Source organism: Limulus polyphemus, unplaced genomic scaffold, assembly GCF_000517525.1.
Source record: "Limulus polyphemus unplaced genomic scaffold, Limulus_polyphemus-2.1.2 Scaffold2125, whole genome shotgun sequence".
NCBI classification, from domain to species: domain Eukaryota; kingdom Metazoa; phylum Arthropoda; class Merostomata; order Xiphosura; family Limulidae; genus Limulus; species Limulus polyphemus.
This window is the reverse complement of record NW_013667735.1, coordinates 150320-173316: the sequence shown is the minus strand read 5'-3', so window position 1 is coordinate 173316 and position 22997 is coordinate 150320. Positions and strand designations below refer to the sequence as shown.

The 22997-nt window shown below is 28.8% G+C and overlaps 1 protein-coding gene across 1 annotated transcript in view; it reads right to left on the bottom strand.

The window, feature by feature from the left end:
* Positions 1–6295: 6295 nt before the first annotated feature.
* LOC106466023 overlaps positions 6296–22997 on the bottom strand; it is a 121520-nt gene continuing 104818 nt past the window's right edge. The window contains exons 43-57 of the mRNA XM_022393985.1: positions 22587–22830; positions 22348–22432; positions 20883–21172; positions 20119–20229; positions 19267–19626; positions 18454–18567; positions 18022–18142; positions 17294–17395; positions 14981–15121; positions 14338–14472; positions 12525–12755; positions 11651–11821; positions 9981–10097; positions 8446–8507; positions 6296–7531 (exon numbers count right to left, since the gene is read on the bottom strand). Of these exons, the coding sequence (XP_022249693.1) occupies positions 7030–7531; positions 8446–8507; positions 9981–10097; positions 11651–11821; positions 12525–12755; positions 14338–14472; positions 14981–15121; positions 17294–17395; positions 18022–18142; positions 18454–18567; positions 19267–19626; positions 20119–20229; positions 20883–21172; positions 22348–22432; positions 22587–22830 (2786 nt within the window). The 3' untranslated portion in view covers positions 6296–7029. The remainder of the gene's footprint in view (positions 7532–8445; positions 8508–9980; positions 10098–11650; positions 11822–12524; positions 12756–14337; positions 14473–14980; positions 15122–17293; positions 17396–18021; positions 18143–18453; positions 18568–19266; positions 19627–20118; positions 20230–20882; positions 21173–22347; positions 22433–22586; positions 22831–22997) is intronic.

The following is a 22997-nucleotide window of genomic DNA, read 5'->3' as shown; positions in this document are numbered from 1 at the left end:
AGATTTCAACCACTTTGTCAGCACATATATTTGATGATGTTAAAACTAAATAAATTTAAAATTACCTGATTCATACTTTGTGATGCCCATATATAATATTCTCTGCAATTCTAAACCAAAAATGTTTACGTCCACAAGACATGACCAAATTATCTATAATACATTAAACCTATGTGTATGGGGAATGACCATTTTTTGTATGTCACAATCTTTTATAATGCTAACATTCATAATTTAAATAAACAACTTTATTGTCAATGTATGTCAATAAATATAGCATGAAACAGTTTATAATTCAGTTTTATATTTGTTAAGTTTTCACTTATTAAAAGAAAGGTGAGGTGATGCATCTGACATCTCCATTTCAGAATTTTCTAACTTTAAAAATAGCCTTCTGCAGTTTCCAAGCAATTTCAAACACAAACTATAAAAAAGTACAAGGAATAAATGAAATTTGTACTTCATACCTTCTTGATTTGCTGAGATTATAATAAATAAAGTACACACACACATTATTTTATGGACACATAAGTTTCTGAGACTTGAAGAAGCTCGGGGGAAAATTTTTTTTTAAACAAAAAAAAAGAGAGGAATAAATAAAATCCCTTCATTTTTATACACTGTCCCTACAGGGTCTTAACTAAATGTATTACCAGCTTTTATACGTCATCCATACAGGGCCCTCACTAATTAAAAGAAGTCTGGTTTACTCATTACACGACAAACCTTTTGCAAACTTTCTACCTCTTGTCCTTTGGAACCCTTCTCGAATGTTTTTCAGCTCACTTTATAATTAGTCATTACTGACCAGATGCAACGTGCTTTTCTTACAACCTCCATAGTGCAAGAGATAAGCTACCTATGTTCCCATCTATGTCATGATAGAGATGATTATTCTTGCTGAGCCAGTTACTCGGATATTTGGCTTTTAAGTGAATGTTAATCTCTAATACATATTTATCTATTTAGCAGTCTAGTAATTAAAAGTTTATATGATAATGTTTGAAGCATGGTCTGTGAACTAATTATTTTTAATATATGATATTTAAGTTGAGAAGAGTTGTAACCAGACTATCTGTGTAATATTTTAATCATTGTTACACAGTTGTGGTTTTTAACATAAGTTTACCTAATTCTTTATAATAGAAAAAGTTAGAATTTGTTTCATGAAAAGGGGAAATAATATAAATAACCAAAGCTTTCTTTTAGGACATTTATTAGGCATGCTTGAACATATTTTATTTGGAGATTTGGCTTATGTTTATAATTTGCTTTAATGCTTCGGATAAAAACTTATTATCGCACCCAGTCAAATGGTAGATTTATAGAGTAGGCATACATGTATGAATACTATATGTAACAAGTTTGGTTTGAAGGAAATTAAATCAATGTAACCTGAAAATATATTCAGCACTTATCATTTACAGAGAGAAAATTTTTAACTGTCAATTAAATATTGGCTAGTTATTGGAAGAAACGTGTTGAAATCCACGAGATATAAACTTATAATTTTGTATCGTGATTTCTTATTTTTGACGGACATTCTATGTCATTCAATTTTCAGCTTACTCTCACCATGCAAACCTACAAGTTACTGTAATCACACAAAATATCTTATATGGAAAACACTAACAATCAAAATCTTTTCCCTTAATAATCAATAAATACTGAATATTACATTATTTAATTTCTGTAGTGCATATTGGTGTATAGAAGACATAAATATTAGAAATACAAGACCTTATAACACTTTTGAACCTTTGTACTGTCTGTTTTGATTTGTGTTTATTGAACACTCCTGAAGCTATAAAGCAAAACGTTGAGTGTTTAATAAAATAAATACAACATTTTGGTTTTATACGGTCGTTTGTTTCTAGTATTGAATATTACAACGTGTTTCTATTTACCACCTAAACTAAGTGTAACAACTTAACACAAACTTGATGTATACCGAAGATACTAAGAACAACAAACATGTACATGCTTCCATCTTTCGGTGCCAATGTTTATAAAATATTTGGGGTCTGTGAAGACCCCAGAAGGCTAAAGCAGGGTTAAAAACAGTAAATCTATAATACAATTTCAAAAACTTGTATCATTTCCAAAATAATAGTTTATTATTATTTAAATATTTTTAAAATAATTTTTGATGATGGTGTCTGCTGGAACCCCAGAAGAGTGACTATGAAAATAGTTACAGAATAATAATGCAGGGTTAAAATAATTAAAAACATGTTTGGAATTGTATTGAAATGTTAGGTCCTAGTGGTATATCAATTATTGCTACAGCTAATAACCCATATTATTATTAATCTACTATGGTATGCTTTTAAAAAGAACAACTAAAGCATTTTTTTTTTGTTCTGGTTTACATTGTGCCATTTGAGCTTTACTTTTCCGCAGTGTATCGCTACGTTTCTTTTCCACCAGATTTATAGAATTGGCACTTTGAAATTATAGGAACTTGAATTAATGATTTTATTTGAATAATCTTAGGACTTAATCTACCAATATTGTTTTGTTTACATCAAATGCAGTAGCTTTGAATATAAAAATGTCAGCATTCACAAATTTTGTTTATTGTGCATGCATGTGTGTGTGTATGTATACATATATATATATTGCATTACCTCTTTCGGTTCAAGTTGTCAACTTATTGTCATAATGGGGAATGTCCGTGGTAATACCACCCATATGCTTTGGGGATATCCCATCTATAAGACGAAATCCAAATGCCAGTGTCAATCTAGTCAGCTGTCATGGAAAATCGTAAAAAATCAAATAAGGGGTATGAAGCTGAGTGTTTACATCCACAACGTCTCAGCTTCTACTGCCTATAGCCAGTTACCCTTAAATTTCTTAAAGTAGAAATGAAGCCACACTAATATTTCTATCTCCACCATTACAAAAAGATATTAAATAGAACTATATATATGCACACACACACACACATATTTATACTTGTAATGTAAATTACTGTTATATTTTTAGATATTACTAAAATTTTACAGTTAGATTTTAAAGTAATAATGCTGTAGTTAATGTGATAGGAATATTAAACAAGAATATTTATTCCTTATATATTAATGGGTATATATATACTACAATTACTATTTTTGAGTTGTCTAAGGACTTACAATGCTAACATCCAGGGTTCAATTCCTTGCAGTGGACACAGCAGATAGCCCAATGTGGATTTGCTTTGAAATATACAAACAAACAAATTTTTTAGCTATAGTGAAGCTAACTGAATAAATGGCAGATTACACAATACAGTTGTGTCATATACCTGTTTTAGGATATTAACTGTATAATCCAGTTAATATTTCAGAAAGATGGACTGTACTATCTTTGTCATTCTTACGGAGTTAAAAATATTATTTTTTTTTCTTATAAAAATTTCATAACTTATTAAGTACATGTGGTTGGCCTTTAAAATTATTTTTTATTAATTATAGAAACATTGATTACTGATAGGCAATTGCAGTTGGTGATAGGGTTAAATTCAGAAAGACTGATTATAATATTAAAATATGAAACATGTTCTGACTTTAGCCTCGCTCTTTGTAACAATAAAAGATATTAAAATTACTCTTAATAACTTTGATGCTAGACTGCTTTTTCTAGGAATGATGTTTTTATAAGCAAAAGTTTGTAAATACTTTTAATAGCAAGGGAGCTTTAAAATCTACGAAGCTGTTTTGTACAAAACATTTTCTATCAAATTGTAAACTGTTAACATATCTGGCTTGTAGTTATATATTATTAAATGTATAATCGAGAAATGTTTTCATTAGCATTGACATACCCATAGTTGTCAGCAAAGAAAGATATTTTTAATTACATATGCAGTAATGTACTTTTCCTGTTTTTGGAGTACTTGCATGGAAAATGTCTGTACTATTATTTACTTAGATAACTTGTATATAACCCAAGTCTACAGAGTTTACATGGATGCAAGTAGAATACTTTAACAAACAATCAAAAGGCTCTTGATTTACTGCTATTTTGAAATTTTAATGAAAAATTTAGGTTTTGGTTAGCAGTAATGTTTCTGTGAAAACTGTTTCTACTTCTCGCTACAAAGTACATTTTTACTATCATTATTTTCAGCACTTGTACAAAATGTTTGTATGAAGTGGTGGTTAAATGAATTCAACCATTATAAAAGAAATGTATTCAAGGTAATACAGAACAGTATTTGATAAATGAACCTGTTTATAAATTTTTGATTGTATCATTTTATTGTAGCGTTCCTATTATTACAAATTGGATTTAATATTAACTCGCTTTTCAAGTATGCTTTAATTTTGTTTTTACAGTTAAACACAATATACGGAGGGTTAAGTATATTATATTAAAACTATTTCAGATATGCAAGTTGTGACAACCATAACTGATATAAAGTCATGATGGAATCGCATATACGAAAACTACATTTTGACATTGTCAGCCAAAAATTGATCACTTTTGTGAAAGGTATATAATAAAGCTTTTTGATTCAAATTATAAATCCTTGATCTGAACACATGAGTATATCCCATGTAATTAATGACAATGAAAATAAACATGGACCAATTTGGGGCACCAGGATCATCCAAAAAGATACCTTGCAATACATCATAGCTCAGCCATGGTAAGCAAAGTGCAGCTTCTTGTAACAGGTGATAATTTATAAACACAAAGATCAGTGGCAAAGGCTGACCACAAGATCCAGGCAGTACTATGCAACATTATAAAGTAGTATCTTCATCTGAAAAAGCAGTGTACACAAATTGTTTCCAAGACTTATCTGTTTAACTGCTACATACTTCAATTGGCTAGAGAATGAAATGAGTATTCATGCTATTCCACATGAAGACACACTGGTCAAATTAGGGGACTTAGCACCTATAGATTTCCGTACAGTCAAACTGTTGAAATGGAGGATGGAAAACTATCATTTTCATACACAAGATGAATTATGGAAAGCCTGCAAGGAGGAGTGCTGCCCTTTGGACTTTACAGCCTTATAAAGGAGTCTTACAATGCAAACAATACTGCAGGGCTATTGTTAAGATTCACAGTAATCAGGTAGAGCATGACTGGCTCCAAAATCATTTTATTATATTGTACTCAATTGAATAGTGCATTATTAGACTTGAAAGACAATCTTTCAGACAATCTCTATTTGTGATGAACAAATGGCTTCATCCCTCCCCCCAACACTTATTTGGTATTTTAAAAGTCCATAAAAAGAACATCCCATAATGACCAATCATCAGTTCACCTACGTACAATCTTTCTAAGCACCTGGCAGATTTATTACACCCCTTAATTGCTAATAGTGAGTACTAAATAACAAACCATTTTGAATTTGTAAATTATCTTTAAACAATATCCTTTAATTGAAATGAAGTGATATCACTTGATAATTTCAGCCTATATTTCACATCTATACATCCCAAACTTTGCTTAGAAGTTGTGAAAACCAGATCATAGAGAGATGAGACATTAATTCATTGGATGCCACTTTCACCAGATCAGATTTGTCTGCTATTAAAACAGATCTCTAAATGTTTGTTCAAATGAATCAGATTGTGTTAAGGAAAACCAGCATATCATAAAATGTCTTTAAAGATAATGTGTACTCCAAGAAAAATTAGATTTTAAAACATATCACAACTACAGTGATTCTTTATATTTAGTTCCTCCAAGGGACAGCAATAAGCCCATGGTTTTGCAAAACTAAGGTCACCATGGTGGACACGACAGATAGCCCAATGTGACTTTACCCTAAAACAACCAAACCTAATATTAAAGGATTATCTGAACAGATTAAAAAACTTAAATACAATTAATGTTAAAGCTATTTACTGATCTTGCATAACTTTAAGTCATGTCTTAGTCCACTGAATGATATCTTACAAACTAAAAAAAACACTATCAACAGTATGTATAAAATTGCCTGTGAGGTATGTCAAAATCTATTATGGTGAAACAGGAAGAACATTCAGTACGTGCATTAATAATAATAAAAAAAACAACAACAACCGTACTAAAAGAATTTCACATGTTATTACCATAAATGTAATTGATCACAATGATCCATAACACAGGAGTAGCCACCGTAGAAGATACTTAGTTGAAATGTAGGACAGGTTTTTTTTAATCATTGGTTTTAATGAAACTGTTTTAACCTTCAGTGTTTCAAACTCGGTTTTGTCAGGTGTGTTAATAAAAAGGTTGTTAACATAATCAATCTCTGTACAGCATTAGTATACTGTAGCAAACAATTCTAAAAACGAAGAAAAAATCGATTTGATCAAAACTTTATTAAAAAAACAACAATACTGTTTTGACAAAATATAATAAATGTTTAAGATATGCTACAAAAATATCTTTGGTATGATCTTGCAACTAATCTATTCATATAACAAAGTAGAAAAAAGGAGTTAAAGTTTCACCCAATACAAAATGATCTCACATAAACTAATACACGATTTACACTATAATAAAGAACACTTAAATGCTATAAAAATATATTTGGCACAGTTCACTTAGTTTATAAATTGCACTCTACCCTATTGGTCTGACTCATTTGGTCTCTTAGTTGAAGCTGCCAAACTCAAAGTGTAGTTTCAGGCTTGAAACTAAAACCACAAATATATAATACTTAACTTGGAAATCCCACCTATTAAAAAAGATGTGTATGTAAAGGAACATTGTGCATTTGGTGAATGCAGATATAATTTGAGTTTCCTGTGTTTTACACCAAATCTTGGAAAAATGGCGATTCTAAAAACTACTGATGTAAAATTTAATTTTTTTTATACTTTAATATGAAGCATCTCAAATTAAAATGTATCTCAAAAAGTGGATGTTTAGAGTTGATATCTATTTGTTTTAGTTTGTAAACTATTCCATGTATTTGCAAATTATTGAATCAAATCAAAATACATGGGTCACTTCAAGTATAATTTCCTTAACACTTCTTTGTACCAAATTAGTTATTCATAGCATTAAAGTTGAAATTATTTAAATTTGTAATCAATGTTTAGAAAGTTTTTGTTCCTCCTTCTCAGCTTCGTTTGGACTAAAATTCTCCAGGAAAGCAGAGTCCAGAATAAGGTCTTTGTTCTTTCCTTTTCCACGTGATTTTGTTTTGCGTACCATGAAACCCTCCTTGTTTGATGTTTGCTGAAGTGAGTTCGAGTCTAAGGAAGAAGTAGAACCTTGAAACTGAAACGTTTTTGTTTTTCGAACTCTTGACTGGTGACTTGCAAAAGACATTTTGGACCCTTGATGAGAAAGAACTGATTTGTTTCTTGTTTCTACAGTTAATTGATTTGACTTCCTTCCTGCTTTGGGAACTGCTGGATATACTTTAATTTGTGGTTTTCCATGTTTATTTGGAGGAAGGCGGTGGTGTACAGTTACTATCTGGGAGCCTGTACTAGCAGAAGAGCTCATAGGTTCATAAGATGAAATGCTGTCATCATCAGCCCATTTTTTCTGCTGTCCTTGTGCTAAGTTGAAATGTTTAGGCTCACTGAAAGGAATTTAGATAAAAAGTTTAGATGTTTTATTATTACGATTTTATATGACAAACAATAAAATATTTTTTAGGTAGAACCCCTTCCTCCAATATCTTTAAATTTATTAGTACAGTCATTCTTTTTATTTTAATAACATTACAGAGATTGACTTTAATGTATTACACAATTGTGATATAAAGTGAGGCACAGGGGTACCATTTGGGGGCAGTTGTGGTATACTACTATTGATATTCACTTATGGTATCTAAATAGCTATTAAAGTACATTAGAAATATGGTTTTAAGATTAAAGTCATTTCTACAGTTTTAAACCTTGACCTTGCTTAGCTTTCATAAAGGAGAGTGAATACGCAATATTTTAACATTCAAAGCTATGTGTAAAAATCTAAATCTGTATCATTACACTCTGCAAGAGAAATTAAGGAATATGTTACCTAACAAGTACATTAATGTCTGTTCATGTGTGATGTTGTGACCTTTGGTCAGTTATCACCAGTTATTTTTTTTTTTTATCTTAATGAGCATTATGTAAAATCTTTTTGTAAGTAATTTTATTATGAAATAGGTATTTACTGGATTAAAACTGGGGAACCCAAAATAATTATATATAAGTAGTACACAATCTGAAACTACAGCCAAATGAATGGAGGTGAGGGAATCAACATGGAAAAGTATAAGAATTGTATGTTCGCAGCAGTCATTCATTTGGTGTTTCAGTGAGCGTGTTTTGGTCTTATAGTGTTTGTTTTGAAAATATGTGAATAAAACGTATCTAACCTAGTTAGTTAAAATGCACTTTGACTGCTATGCATACTATCAAATCAGTTATTAAAAGTTAATTTTTTTCCTTATATAGACCCGATTTTTATTTGTTTAAATAAAATACACCCAAAGAAAAATATGCTCACCTGCAATCAATATTACTATGTGTTAACTTCTCCATCTCTTCACTGGTATCATTTTTTGGCTCCTGAATATAAAATATTCTATAATTGATATAACCAGTTTACCTTTATAATTTTCTTGTGTGTTAATAAAGATAGTTTTAAAGCATGTGTAGATAATTGTTTAGGAATATTAACTCTGAAGCTTAGGTCTTGATGAAATTATAAACATAATTACAAATGCAATTTAAGTACATATCAAAAAGAATTACAGAATAACAAAACCTAGAAAAGTACTTTACCTTTTACATTCCTTATTGAAGGAGATTATTTTAAATAAAAATTATCTTATTTAATATTAAAAGCACAACTATGCTATTGAATATACTTAGTACCAGTATTCTTAAAAAAATATAGCATGTCTTAAAATACTACATCAAGTTTAGCTCCTTGTTAAATAAACTTAAATCTATAACAATAAACCTGTCATATAAAAAATTATCTTTGATTTTAATAGTCTAAGCCTAATTTTAATGGATCTTCTTTAAAAACAATAAAACTGATTTTGGTGGCTATTTTAAAACAAAACCTGTAATATTTTTTTGTTGTTGTTGTTTCACCTTTAGCTGAACATACTAATGAAATTTGATTCAATGGGATAAAAAAGATTATTTTAGCACAACTTGCAAGCATCATTGCTAATAATATCTGTGTATCTATTGAGATCATGAAATTTAATAAAGATAATTTTAAAGTATCCAATAAGAATGAAGGACCAGGAGGAAATAGATGGCATGAAATTCTTAAGTTAAATTGTATGTAAATTTAATTGTGCAATTTTTGAAACTGTATATATAGATATTAACTCTTGCAAAATATTGCACTTCTGATTATGATGCAGAAAGACATCAAAACATGTAATGTGTATAAGACTGTTGCCAGTCTCACATTATTTTATCTTCATACTGAAAATTATTAAGTATAACAATTATTTTATTGTATTTTGAGACTGGGGACAGTCTTATTTTAAATATTTATTGTGTACTATTAAACATTGGCATTAAAACTGATATTACAGGTTTTATATTTAGATTTAAAAAGCTTACTGAAATTAGGAATAAACTGATACCATAGTTTAGAATACTGTTCTTTGTATTCTTATTTCTAACATTTCTCTAGTATTCATTTATTCTGTATTTTAAATTTCTAATTTGTAAATTTTAAATTACACAAAACAATTTTTTACTGTATTTTGGAGACTGGGGACAGTCTCATTTTAAATATTTTATTGTGCACTATTAAATGTTGGCTTTTACTTCTTTAATACATCTGCAAAAAACTTACACAAATGTTGTCCTAACCTTAACTAATTATAATAGTCATGTTAATCTTCAGGAAAAAGAACCCTGCAGGAGTCAGTTATGCTTATTAGTAAGCAATAAATTAAGATATATTCTTAAACTTTAGTAAATAATTTGTTAGGGCTCAGCATTGTCATATATATATATATTGTTAACCTATCAAGTATACCTGTTTGACATAAGAAAAAAAATATATACCATGATTTGATCCTCCTCTAGAGCAAAGTCAAGAAAATCTTCATGATCATAATACAATTTATTTGCTCTTTCTAAAAGGTTATCAACAAGTCCCTCCAATTCAAAAAGAAGAAATTCCTAAAAATACACATTTATAAATTAGTTTAAAGGTTATTAACCTCAGCTTTAAATTAGTAATGAGAAGAAAGCTCTTAATGGAAAATGACCACAAACGTTTTGATTTAGTAAATCTATCTCATTTGACCTTCATTGCATGCAAAGCTTAAGTTACATTTGCAATAACCAAGTTAAAACATTGCTCCTAAATAGATGAACTGTATGGTGTACTCTCAACCATGAAAATTTATTTGAAACATTCTGATAAAATTGAACTTTAGTAGTATTTGTATATTTTCTAGCTTTATGCTTATTAATCATCAAAAATTAAGGACTTATAACTTATGTATAGTGAAAAAAATTATCTGTATACAATATGGTGACTACCTAATCTCAATGCTGAAATTTTATATGAAACTTTTGAAGTAGTTACTAGCAAACCAAAAAATATATGAAATATAAAATCACCTTCAATGACAATGATTAAACATATTTTATATCTCTTATGGAACTTACAACCAGAAACATGTATTGAAAATAAAAATAACATACATAAACATATCAGTGTGGAAAAATATTCTTGATACTCTTATCATCAAATACACTTAATCAACCATAACAAAAAACAACATCCATTTAAAATTAGTCTTGCAAGATATAATAATAATACATTTGGTGACATAGTTTAGTGGTATGTAAATCATAATTTAATAGTAACTTATTTGTTAAACACAATTTATATATAAATCTGAAATTACACTACAAAATTGAAGCTGTTTAATTCTTTAATTTAAGAAACCTTTGCATACTTTTAGATATAAAAAAGGATACTACCAACTGCAAGCTTACAACATAGAGGGATAAAAAAACTAAAGCTTTATAGTTTAATTTGTTCTATAACCATTCATACATATAAAAATGATTAGTGACATCTGCTCTAAACAAGTTTATAGTAACACTTAAAATAAGCAACACCGATTTTTTTCAAAGAAAGTAATATTTTAAAGTGCTGAAATAGTTAAACAATACAAGTTTAGATAGATAGAACATTTTACAATATAGCAATAGTCAAAATTTTAGGAACTTAGGGATTTAACACATAATATAGTAGAGTAATGTACTTTGTGACTTGAGCAGCATGAAAGCTGAAGGATTATATTGTTACATGTTAGTTAAAGAACATATATCTTGATTATTCTGATTTTTGTTTGTTTTTTAATTTTAATATTTATTTGGATAATTATTCCAAAATATGAAAATAATACATTAGCACAGCAAGTAATGGAATAAGGATGTATGTCATATTGATTGAACATATAGGACCCATTTTAGTTACACTGTTTCTGCATAAGAGTATTTATTTTAACTTAGTCTAAAAAAATTCATATTTGTCTGTGTTTCACAATTATACAATGTTTTAAATGTTAGTTGACAATATAGTTATTGTAATAATAAAAAAAAAGGAAGAGGGCGATAGTTAATACACCAGTATTTTAAAATATATTAATTTGTTAAAATAAGCAGGAAGAAAATCACTAAGTTTCAGAAAATCATATCAAACATAAATTACATACCGTAGGAACAGATGGCTGTTCAATTTCCTTCTGAACTTCAGATTCTGATTTTGAGAAACCAAGTAAAGACCACATTAAGTTTTTGAAAAGCTGAGGCACCTCCGACATGGTCAGTTGTGCTCCTTCACATGTTTTTGTAGTTCTTTTAGCAGCAATTAGAATAACTCTTATCTAAAAAAAAAAAACAGTAGTAACTAAAATATCTGATATTAATATCATTAAAGTATGTTCATATCAACTTTAAAGCATATTTATTTTACACAATTTGAAATTTCTGTTAAAATATTAATTTGCAATTACAAACGTATTTTCATTAATGCACCTCTACCTTCTGCCAACAAAATTAATTTGAATACTTGACATAAATTGGTTTGTTTGCCACTAGCATAAACATCATGATAACTACGAAACTTTTAAATACTAACATTGGTATAATTAGTAAACATGTTTTTCCTACCACCAAGAAAAATATGAAACTTAGTTCTATAGCTAGTAATTACAATGAATAAATGATTGTTTTTTCATTAATTTAATAAAAAATTGCTTTTCATGAAAAAGGCTATTAGCAACAGTAAGGTTATATCAAGCTATCTTTTCCTGTGAATTGAAAAAAGTCGGGTTTGTAGATTAGTATGTACATAAAAGATAAGATGAAATGCAACGATTGTTGGAGAAAAGTGATCTTAGAAAAATGAACAGAATGATTTATTAAAACTTTTTTTAAAGTCATAACAAATTAATAGTTCTAGGTTTATCATAAGTGAAAAAAAATTGAGTTCTGGAATAGAATTTTAAAGGAGTACTTAAAGAATTTTGCATGTAACATAGATACAGACTCAGTTTGTGTTACGATAATATTGCCAAAAGTACTTACCAAAGAGAAGGTGAAAAAGAAGATGACCAATATACCAAAGACAAGAAGAAGCATGATGATCTCACCCCAAGGTGTTTGAGTGTCAAAGGTTACTTCACTTTTGTTTCTATTCAAAAGAGCTTCCATCAAAGTCAGTGACACTAGTAATGGATGAAATCTAATAGCTTTACCAGAACCTGACACCAGAGGGCTAAGAAGGCTGTAACCAATTGCCAGAAAAAGATACAGACCCTGTAAAAAAATCACACAATGCATCTTTATGTAACTGAGAAACTCCATATATTATTAATCAAATTTCATGGAAGGGGAAAAGGGATAAAGGAGGTTAAAATAGTCATTTAACTTCTACATAAATGCTTATTGTTCAGGAAATAGTCTCTTTTTCTAAACATCTTAAACGTGCATTCATGGTAAGATTTAGCTTGCAGAGAAGGTAGAAATAAAACTAAAGAAGCTGCACATATTTAACAGCATTTATACTTAAATACAAAAGAGAATTTAGCAAATCAACCTTCTGAAGTATGATTAAAACAAAAATCATATTACATCTCACAGTTATCTTTTAATATCAAACCCCATATGAATAAAAAGCACCATTTAGAAAATTCTTGTGATTAAATCATAAAAATTCTTTGAAATCTAAAACTAGCTTAACTGTAATATTCTAGAAGCTTTAGATATGTGAGAATTATTTGAGTTGTACAACTTTCCATCTTTTATACACTGAAGTAACTACTTGGTGCAAACCATAGTATTATGAAGAGCAATACAAGTAGACATGAAAATAAGGTAAAAATTAAGTACTGAAACATAGTTTTTACAGTCAAACTAATCACATCATTGTACAATATAAAAAAATACCATGCATTTCTACTTTCTTAGTTTAATGTAGTATTATTTGAAATTTTCCAGATATTCTGATACCTGTAATTTTCACATAACATGTGGTCAAGAAAGTCATTAAGTGGTTTTTTTCTAGCTGTCTTTATTCCTTTTTCATTCTCTTTATATATCACCTGTTTTCCTCATCAGATACATGGATGTATTATTTTATTTTGTGCAAGAATGTAGACAGCTGTGTCCTTTAATGGTAGGTCAGGTGGTGTCTCGAGGTTACAACCTCTATTATTTTTGAATAAAAACGACCAGTCACTAGATACTCTGGGTAAATCTAACATCACCTGTTAAGTAATGAATGTTAGATTTAAACTTTAAACTCTCAAGGGTGACAGTCTGGTTATACAATTTCAACTGATGCAGTTGAGGGAGGAAATATCTTATGATACACAGGAAGTGACAGTCCAGCATCTAAGCAAACAGAAACACATGTTGTTTGTGTTATCTAATTAAGATTTTTCATTGTATTTTGCACTGTGTCGAAACTTTTTTAAAATTTTTTTTTACAAACACAGTTTCAGACTGTTATTCAGTGGACATATTCCACCGCTCTACGGAAAATCAGTTTGACCTGAATATACCACGCCATGATAGTTTATAAAAGTATACTCTTTAAAAATATTTTATTCTCCCCATTTTCAGAAATTTAAACACAACATTTTTAATAAATTTATACTTTATTGAACATTGAAAAAAATACGTTTCTGCTCAATTGTATTTTTTATAGAACAACTATATGAGAATTCAAACATTGCTTATTATTTTACATAATTATTTCTTTGATTATAATTTTAATATTTTTGTATATTGCTGTTATTCTAAGTGAATGCTACATTCACTTAATATTATTGGAACAATCAAATGCAGGATAATAAATTTCACATTTATTCTCATTGCCTAATTCATAATTACTTACCCCCAGCAAAAACAATTGTTTTGAAACAGTTCGTAGAGCAAAGAGGGACTTTTTGAATGTGGTGTCAAGTTCAAGCAGAGAAATACTTGCAATAAGATGAATAAAAATCAAAAGTCCTGTTAGTCCTCGTATAATCTGTGGAAAGGGAGATGCGTTAGTTTGATAATTATGCATATTACCATAGATAAAACAAACTGAAACTTGTTTAGACTCACAATATATATGTATTGTGTGAGTTTCACTGTGTCTATGTTTTTTATATTACAAAATATATTTTTAAAGAAAATAATATAAGGTAAAAGGAATTAAATACAAAATCTTACTTGATAACTTCAAAGCAAACATGTAAAGTTAAAGTTGATACTGTTTAATACTCTGAAGTGTGAAAACCGTTTTTGACAATTTTTTCCAGATGTTTTTCACAAAGAAAATAAATATAGATTGAAAAGTCAAATTCAAAATTTGACATTGCTCATAAGTTATTCTTTCCTTTTAAGACAATAAAAAGTTAATAGGAGAAACTTCATATAATGGGTTATAATTAATTATCAAAATAGTTTAATTTCAAAGTTTTAACTCAAGTCAGTGATAAATAATCTACAATGTTGATGATCACTGTGTAATTTTAATAAACAAAGTATACCTGATTCCACTCTGCTAGCTGAATAAAAGTAGGCAAAGAGTGGCCAGAGCCTTTTCTTAGAGCATACATAGCCTCCTTAACCAGCACGTATCGGTAGATATAACATACAATATAGATGATACCAACCATCAAAAACAGAACCTATAAGAATAAAAAATAATATTTATTAGAGAGAAGTGTTCATTTGAGACATTATGGGAAATATAAGCTCAATCTTTCATGCAACACTGGTCTTTACTGTTAAAAGTTTTTCAGTGCAGTGAGTACAACAGGATGTCATGTAAACAAAGAACAGCAAGAATTAACTCTTTCAGCATGGGCTCGGTCCCTAGGACCAACCCTGTAACCATTTCGTGCTTGTTATAGTTTTCATGCTATAACTTTTAAATTAGTAAGCGAATGTTAATGAAATTAGACAGATTATCAGTAAACATTACAATACTTTCATATGCAAAATATAAATTTTTTTATTAAGTCTTAAGGTTTATAAATCAATGTTTTTCTCATGTCTATTTTTTCTTTTCGCATGTTGCCTATCTGTTATGCAAAGTAATCTTCATTTTAAGATTAAAAATACTTTTATGCATCTGAAAATTTTGAAATTTCACATGTGAAATCTTTATAATGTCGAGTTAGTTATCAAACATTTTTGAAGAAAAAACTTTAATCTTTATCTGTTATTTTCAGTAATTAATCTCTGTACGGGTTTGGTAGATTTGACCAATATCGCAACCACCATAAAAAATTAGGAATATAAATTATGCCTTTTTCATTCTAGAATGAACACAAATTATAACATGAAAACATAAATGTTTAGACTAAATAGCTAAATCTCATAACATTATACATTTATATATATATTTATTATTTTTATCATATTGACCTTTCACCTGTGCCTAGCTAACAATACAGAAGTTACAATGACGCGGCTCATGTGCTCTCATGTTACTGTATCAAATAATATAAAACTGACCTTTGGTCTGTGCAAAGTAACTTGTTTTTGCTGTATTTTAGTAGACTAGTATTTTGTAAAATACAGTCACATTTCAATTATTATACATTATATATGTATATAGATTATTGCTATTTTGAAATAAGTTCTTAAAAATATTTTTCCTAAAACATAGAACAGTAAATAAAGAAGTAAAGCAAACAATTATCTCTTCTAGTTATGATCTTTGTACAAGGTTTCTGCTTGACGTAGGTTGCTAAGCCTTTAAAAATTTTGCATGTGGAGGATATAAATCAAAATATTTTTTTTTAGGTTTTATATATACATTTCAATAATTAAAAAATTATAAATTACTACATTAATACCAGAGAATTCCACTATAATTTATTAAGCTTAGTAACTAAGATATATTTTAGTCTAAAAAAATATGAAATTTCAAGCAGACTAAAAACACACCCTACTTCATTGAAATACTGGTTCAAAAGAAAAAAAATGCCACCAAGTCCATTAAACTGAAAGAGCCACTAGGGGACATTCTGAGCTTCCGATTGGTTATTCATGTTATATATAGAAGTGTATATAAGTGAGCATTTCCAAAAATGGAAAGAGGTGGACAGGGTGCCACTAAGCTTGATTTATTACATGAGCAATATCTTAGCAAACTGAAAAGATAAGAGGCTCATATTTTATATTTTATCTTGTCAATATTGGTAATTTGAGTTTCTAATTCGTATGAAACTACAGACTTAGTATTTTGACTTCACAAACATCTAATTTGAACCAGTGCTGCATTCAACATGCCACGTGACACACAAAAATCGATGTTTATGTTTTTTAATTTTTTTTTTTTAATTAAGAAATTGATAATATATAGTACTAAAATTTGAATTATAATTTACAGTTTGATACCAAATGTACTGCCAGAATTTCATAAAATAGTAATTCAATAAACAAGATGACATGGCCTTTCACCTGTGACCCATCTCAAAAGGGTTAAAAGATACATGACAAATTTTATTCTTCACTGTTTCCAACTGTCAGAAAAATTGTTTTTAGTACTGGTATTTTCACCTGAATGGCATACTTATTGGGGTAAATAATTTTAATTTTAAAATTGAATATTAGGTCAGGAAAGTGAGATGTAAAAATTAATTTTTAGTCCTAAGCCTTGTCCTTTGTGCACCTGAAAACCAACACTACTAGATATATGATACTTAGATATTTTACTAACAATCTTTGTTTACCTATTATAAAGTTAGTTCCACATATTTAAATTTGTTGTCACAATAAGATAAGGAAGATTAATTTGGTAACACTCCACCAGAATTCTGAAATCTTGGAGCTCATGATAGCTCTCTTACCTTTGTAACATTCCAAGGATCTAACCAGTACTGTTTTCTTTGCTTTAACATATGCCAAACCTCCTGCTTCATTCTCCATCCAATTACTAAGAACAGCAAAAACTGGAAACACCAAAAAATATTTTATATAGAAAGTTATGCCGAGTATTAAAAAGGAAAATATTACAGATAAAGAAATATTAATAAACATATAGTTTTCCTCATGAAACAACTAAAATATAACCAAATATAAAAGAATGTTTCCCCTAGTCACGTTATAGTTCAAAATTACTGATTATACATATCACACAGGTGGTCAACGACCTTCAAATCAATGACCTCATCTTAGTGGGAAACTGAAAAGAGCATCTTATTAATAAAAAAGGGAATATATCTTCATATCTATTTAAAATGGTCTAATGAATGTTTTAAAACCTTAGTTACCTGTATATCTAACCAAATCTAGAAATTCCAGCAAAATGTATAACTCGTGTACATCTTGTAATACGGTAAAGTAACTTCAATAAATTGTACACTAGTAAGAATTATTGAAGTTCAATGATGTTTTGAGAGAATTTAACAAATACTTTACTTAAAACAGAAATAAAATTAACATGAACTTAACTCTTCTTTTGAGATATATATATACTAAACCAGAAAAAGTCAACACTGTGCAAAAAATTAGGTATACATAAAAAGATATCTGAGAAGTATTAAAATGTTATGTTTCAGCAATGTGAAAATCATACCTCACAGGCTAAAATACAGTGGTCCCACGGAGTCACGTAATTATGCAGTTGAGTAGAAGAGATAAAAGGAACAACTGTAACGCCACCACTGGGTGGAAATTCTGTTAACAGCACAACGGATCTGCAAAAATATTAAAATAAAACACTTTTATTATTTTTTGGGTTACAACAGTGAAATTTTAATACCCTACAAAATATTTATTTCATTCAATTGTTTTTCTATAATGTACAGTCACACTTACACTACAAACATCCATTTTCATAAAAATTGTTACACAGATCCACCAGTCTGTGAACTGCTACAGTCCACCGGAATGAACTTTATGACAAGTTACAATGGATTTGTTGTACTCACCAAGTTACATTTACATTACAGGATTCAAAATTGCTATAACAAGTAAAAATGTTTTGATTTTGCAGTAACAAACTTACGTGAAAAGAGAAAACACAGGATTATACAAAAGAAATTCTACAGATACTGCACGAGTGTTTCTATTCAACCATGAAGAATTTCTCAGTTGTTGAAGTTGGATGCTGGCTTGGTTCCTAAGTAGAATGAAATACATTAATTATTCTAATTATTTATTACTTTATTTATAATCATCGCTAAAAGAAAAAAAAAAAGCTAACTGGAGTTTATTTTACATACTAAATATCTGAAACAATAAAAAACTTGAGGCCTAACTTATGGTGAAGGTAATAATAAATGTAAAAATTAAGCCATGATGTAAGAAAAATAGAAAGAAGTTAAACCACATATCATAATATCTAGTTTTATAAACCTGCATGTAAAGATTTAGCATATTCAAGATTATAAAAAATTTATACCTAAATTACGATACTAGAGAAGAAAAAACCTAAAAGTCAATATGTATTCATAAGTTATCTAAAAATATAATTTTATATAAATATGCAACAATGAGATACAAATTTATAAAATAACATTGAAATGTAATCTAGACATTTATCTGAAATTTTTTATCCACATAATGCTATTTTCAAAAAGAAAACAAAAATCTGTTAATACTTTCAATTCGTAATTAAAAAGAATTATTTGTTTATACATATATATATATGTTTTCTCAAGGTGTTTGTAACTAAACGTAATAAACATTTTTAACTAAATGGTTTCCCTTTAATTGTTAGACATGTTTGTCACAAGATTATATGCTATAAGCTGAAGATTTTATTCTCATTAGAAGCAAATTAAGAAAAATTAAGATTTTTTATTTATAAATATCCTACCTTTCAAGTGATAAATTGGCAATGTCACTTCCACCCCAGTAGGTACTATGTTGACCCCACAACTTTCGTGTACCCCAGGAGGAATTATGGTTCACTACATTCCATTCACTTGAATGTTCATAATAGGTAAGCTGTTGTCCAAACTTCAGTGCAAGTCCTAGAGATTTAGAATAGGGTTGGCTGAGACCCTGAAACAAACGCAGCCTTGGCTGCTCCACTAATACACTACCAGTGGGAAAATCTAGTCTGGATGGGTCTGGCTTATAAACGTTTTGATAAAAAGAAGACAAGAAGTCATGTTGAATCCAATCCCACCAGTTTGCCCAAGTTTTAACATGTTGCAGAGGATACAGTCCACTTCTGTTAACAATACACACAAGAATATTGAATTTAAATATACACAGCAGGAATAGATAAGTATTAATTTCCAACAGAAAATTAATTAAAAGACTGATACCTCCACATCATAAAAGAAAACATTCCAGAAATGAATACAAGTAAACTACATAAACTTATAAAACTATTTGATACAACAAAACTATATGCCCCCCCAAAGTTTCAAATATCATGATCACCTGAAGAATAAATTAACAATTAAAATCTCTTATTTATTATAATTATTTCACTTTGTTTAAATATTTTCTAAGATTACTTATAACTTTTTTTAATAAAGTAATGTGTATTGTATTTATTTTGCACATTAACTTGTTTAATACTCATTTAGTTTGCACAGTCAATAAACCTTATCTTTTTGAACCCCCCTCCTTAACATATGAAGAATTAATAAGCTTAAATTCTGGTAAAAGTTTCAACATTAATATGAAGTTAGTATTTTAACTAGTTTTAACATGCCTTAGACAGGTTCGCTTGACAGAGTTGTTCAGGTGAAATTGGGAAGACAAATCTCGACCATACGCCACAACCACCAGGATAAGAAGAATAGTGACAAACCCTAGTATACCCCTTAAAAATAGAAAACAAAATATATATTCTTAATATTAGTCCACACAGATTTGTGTTTCTAAGCAGTGTGTTAACTCATCAGTAAGTAACTGAAACATAAAAAAAATAAAGCTACAGATATTAACTATAATTCATAAAAATTGTATTATTTTTATACTTACATTATTTATGACTGTGTGTAACATTCAACACAATTTAATGTTTTATTTAAAATGTTGAATACAACTAGGACTGACATTTGCAGTGGAAAAGAAATACATAAATCTCTTCAATAAGACCAGTAAAGTATAAGCTTCACAAAGTATTTGGAATGAATAAATCAATTCTATTAAGTAAAAAATATAATTAAGACATAATAAATTTCTTGCAAAATAGTGGGGACAAAATTCTACAGGTAATGACATAAAATTTGTCAAGATCAAGATAGCATACAAGATACTGCAATTGAGTCTTTTTTTGTTTGTATTAAACAGTCTGAAAAAAAAAATATTAATTTCTGACCAACTATTTAAGAATTAGTACGTGACACATACATCTTTCCATCTGTAATGACTAAAATTAACGTTACTCTGTCAGAAAGAAGTGTTCAAGTTTGTTTAAAGCAGTTTTGTTACTTTAATAACTTTAAAATGAAGGGAATTAGAATTAACTACCTGAAGGCAAAACAGAACTTTCTGGCTTTTTGAGCTTGCAGCCTGGACTCAATGAGTGCACTTTCTGGTGGTGGGCGCAAGTACCTTAAGTATCGGAGGTGTTGCCTATTGCAAACTTCTTTATCATTAACCAATGGATTTGCTTGCTGCTCAGGTGTTGTTGTGCCAGCATTCTCTTTCATTTCAAGCATTTTTTTTAAGTCATTGCGACAACAGCCACATAGGTGGTGGTTTATTTTGTGACTATTAAAGATTTCAACAATGGATTTCAATAGCGACAAGAGACACACCTGAAAGATATATATATATATAAATAATTGCCAACATAAATTTCCTTTTAATATAAAAATGACTGTACATTTTGAAGTGGCTCAATAAGAACATATATTATAAAAATGAAAATGATTAATTTTTACAAGACCTAAATTTCAGCACACACTGATAGACAACATTAAAATTTGTTTTTACATACTAAGTAGTATAAATGGCTGAAACACGAGCTATTAACTCTTTAAAAAATAAAAAAAGGTTGTACATCATACAGTACAACTAATATTTTCAACGACATGAATATCTTTCTTGATTAACTAACAAAAAATAGTGAATCCTATTAAAGGTTTGACTTTAATTTTCGAGTTATTAACTCTTTAAAAAATAAAAAAAGGTCATACATCATACAGTACAACTACTATTTTCAATGACATGAATATCTTTCTTGATTAACTAACAAAAAATAGTGAATCTTATTAAAGGTTTGACTTCAATTTTCGTAATTGGTTTGTAAACACATTTCTCTCTTCTATTATAACATTCATTATAATATTTATATACTAGACTTTGTTTATATGAAATGACCTAGTTTTAATAACTGCTCTGCTATGGTTGAAACCTTCCAGTTTATCCACTTTTGTAAGAAAAATACTAAAGGTGATTGGTTAAGAGGAGAAAATACTTCAATCATATTAGAGCTAACATGTTACTTTGGTGTCATACTAATGGAGATGTAATGTTTCCTTTCCAGAAGTATGTCTTAATCATTGCTGATAAAGCAGATAAAACAAACACGTCTATTTATAAATAAAGTATACAAATATAAACGAATTTTGATACATTTTTAAGATGAAGAGAAAGCAAAATCTGTGTTACATTATAATGCAGAAAACACAGGAACACCACATATAAGTTTTAATTGTAAACCTCTATTTGGATTGATTTAAATTTAATAACTATTAATTTTGCATAAGAATAGATGAATACAAACACAACAAACCTAGGTATATGAATCAGTATAATTCTTAGAAAAGCCACAGATAATGTTCCATAAAACAGCTACCTGAAAACAATGTCATACCACTGGAATAAACTTGTTACAAATGAAATACTGCAAAAAAAAAACAACAACAAAGTTTTCTATTATGAAGGTTTATGTTATTAATGAACAATAAATACATTATGCTTTACTTACCCACACAGGATAGACAATAAAAGCAGCACAAAGCAAACTGATGACATATGTTTGAAGCCAACACAAAACCTGAAGAGGGTTTAACCTATGGATAAAATAACAAATAACTTAATTAAATATTTTATGATGGATTTATATGCATTTTTGAAGTGTAAGGCATAACAATTTAGAGCTCAAAAATAAACTTTAATGCCTTCTATAGTTATGCTGTATTAAAGAAAGAAATACTTTATACTTACCATAATGTGTAAACAGGTGTATAATACAGACTGCTAAATACTGACACTAAGATAATCTCCCATCCAACGTAATGTACCCAGGATGGTAAAACTGACACGTGTGAATACTTGTACACTAAGGTATTTTTTTTAAATGACTTGCTAATATTTTCTGAAGTACTTTCTTCTGATTGAAGTCTTGCTGTTTCCTTTTCCCTTTCAGGCTGCCAATCTTCAAACCCACTTGAGGTTTGCTCCGAGATATCTGGAAAAAAATCATGCCATTAATGTGTTAAAAATAAGTAAAGTTCAACCCTTTAAATTCTCAAGGAATATTTGCCTGGATTAATATTATTATTAATAATTAATTTATAAAGAATTTTCTGGTGTGGTGCCAACTTATATATATATATATATATATATATATATATA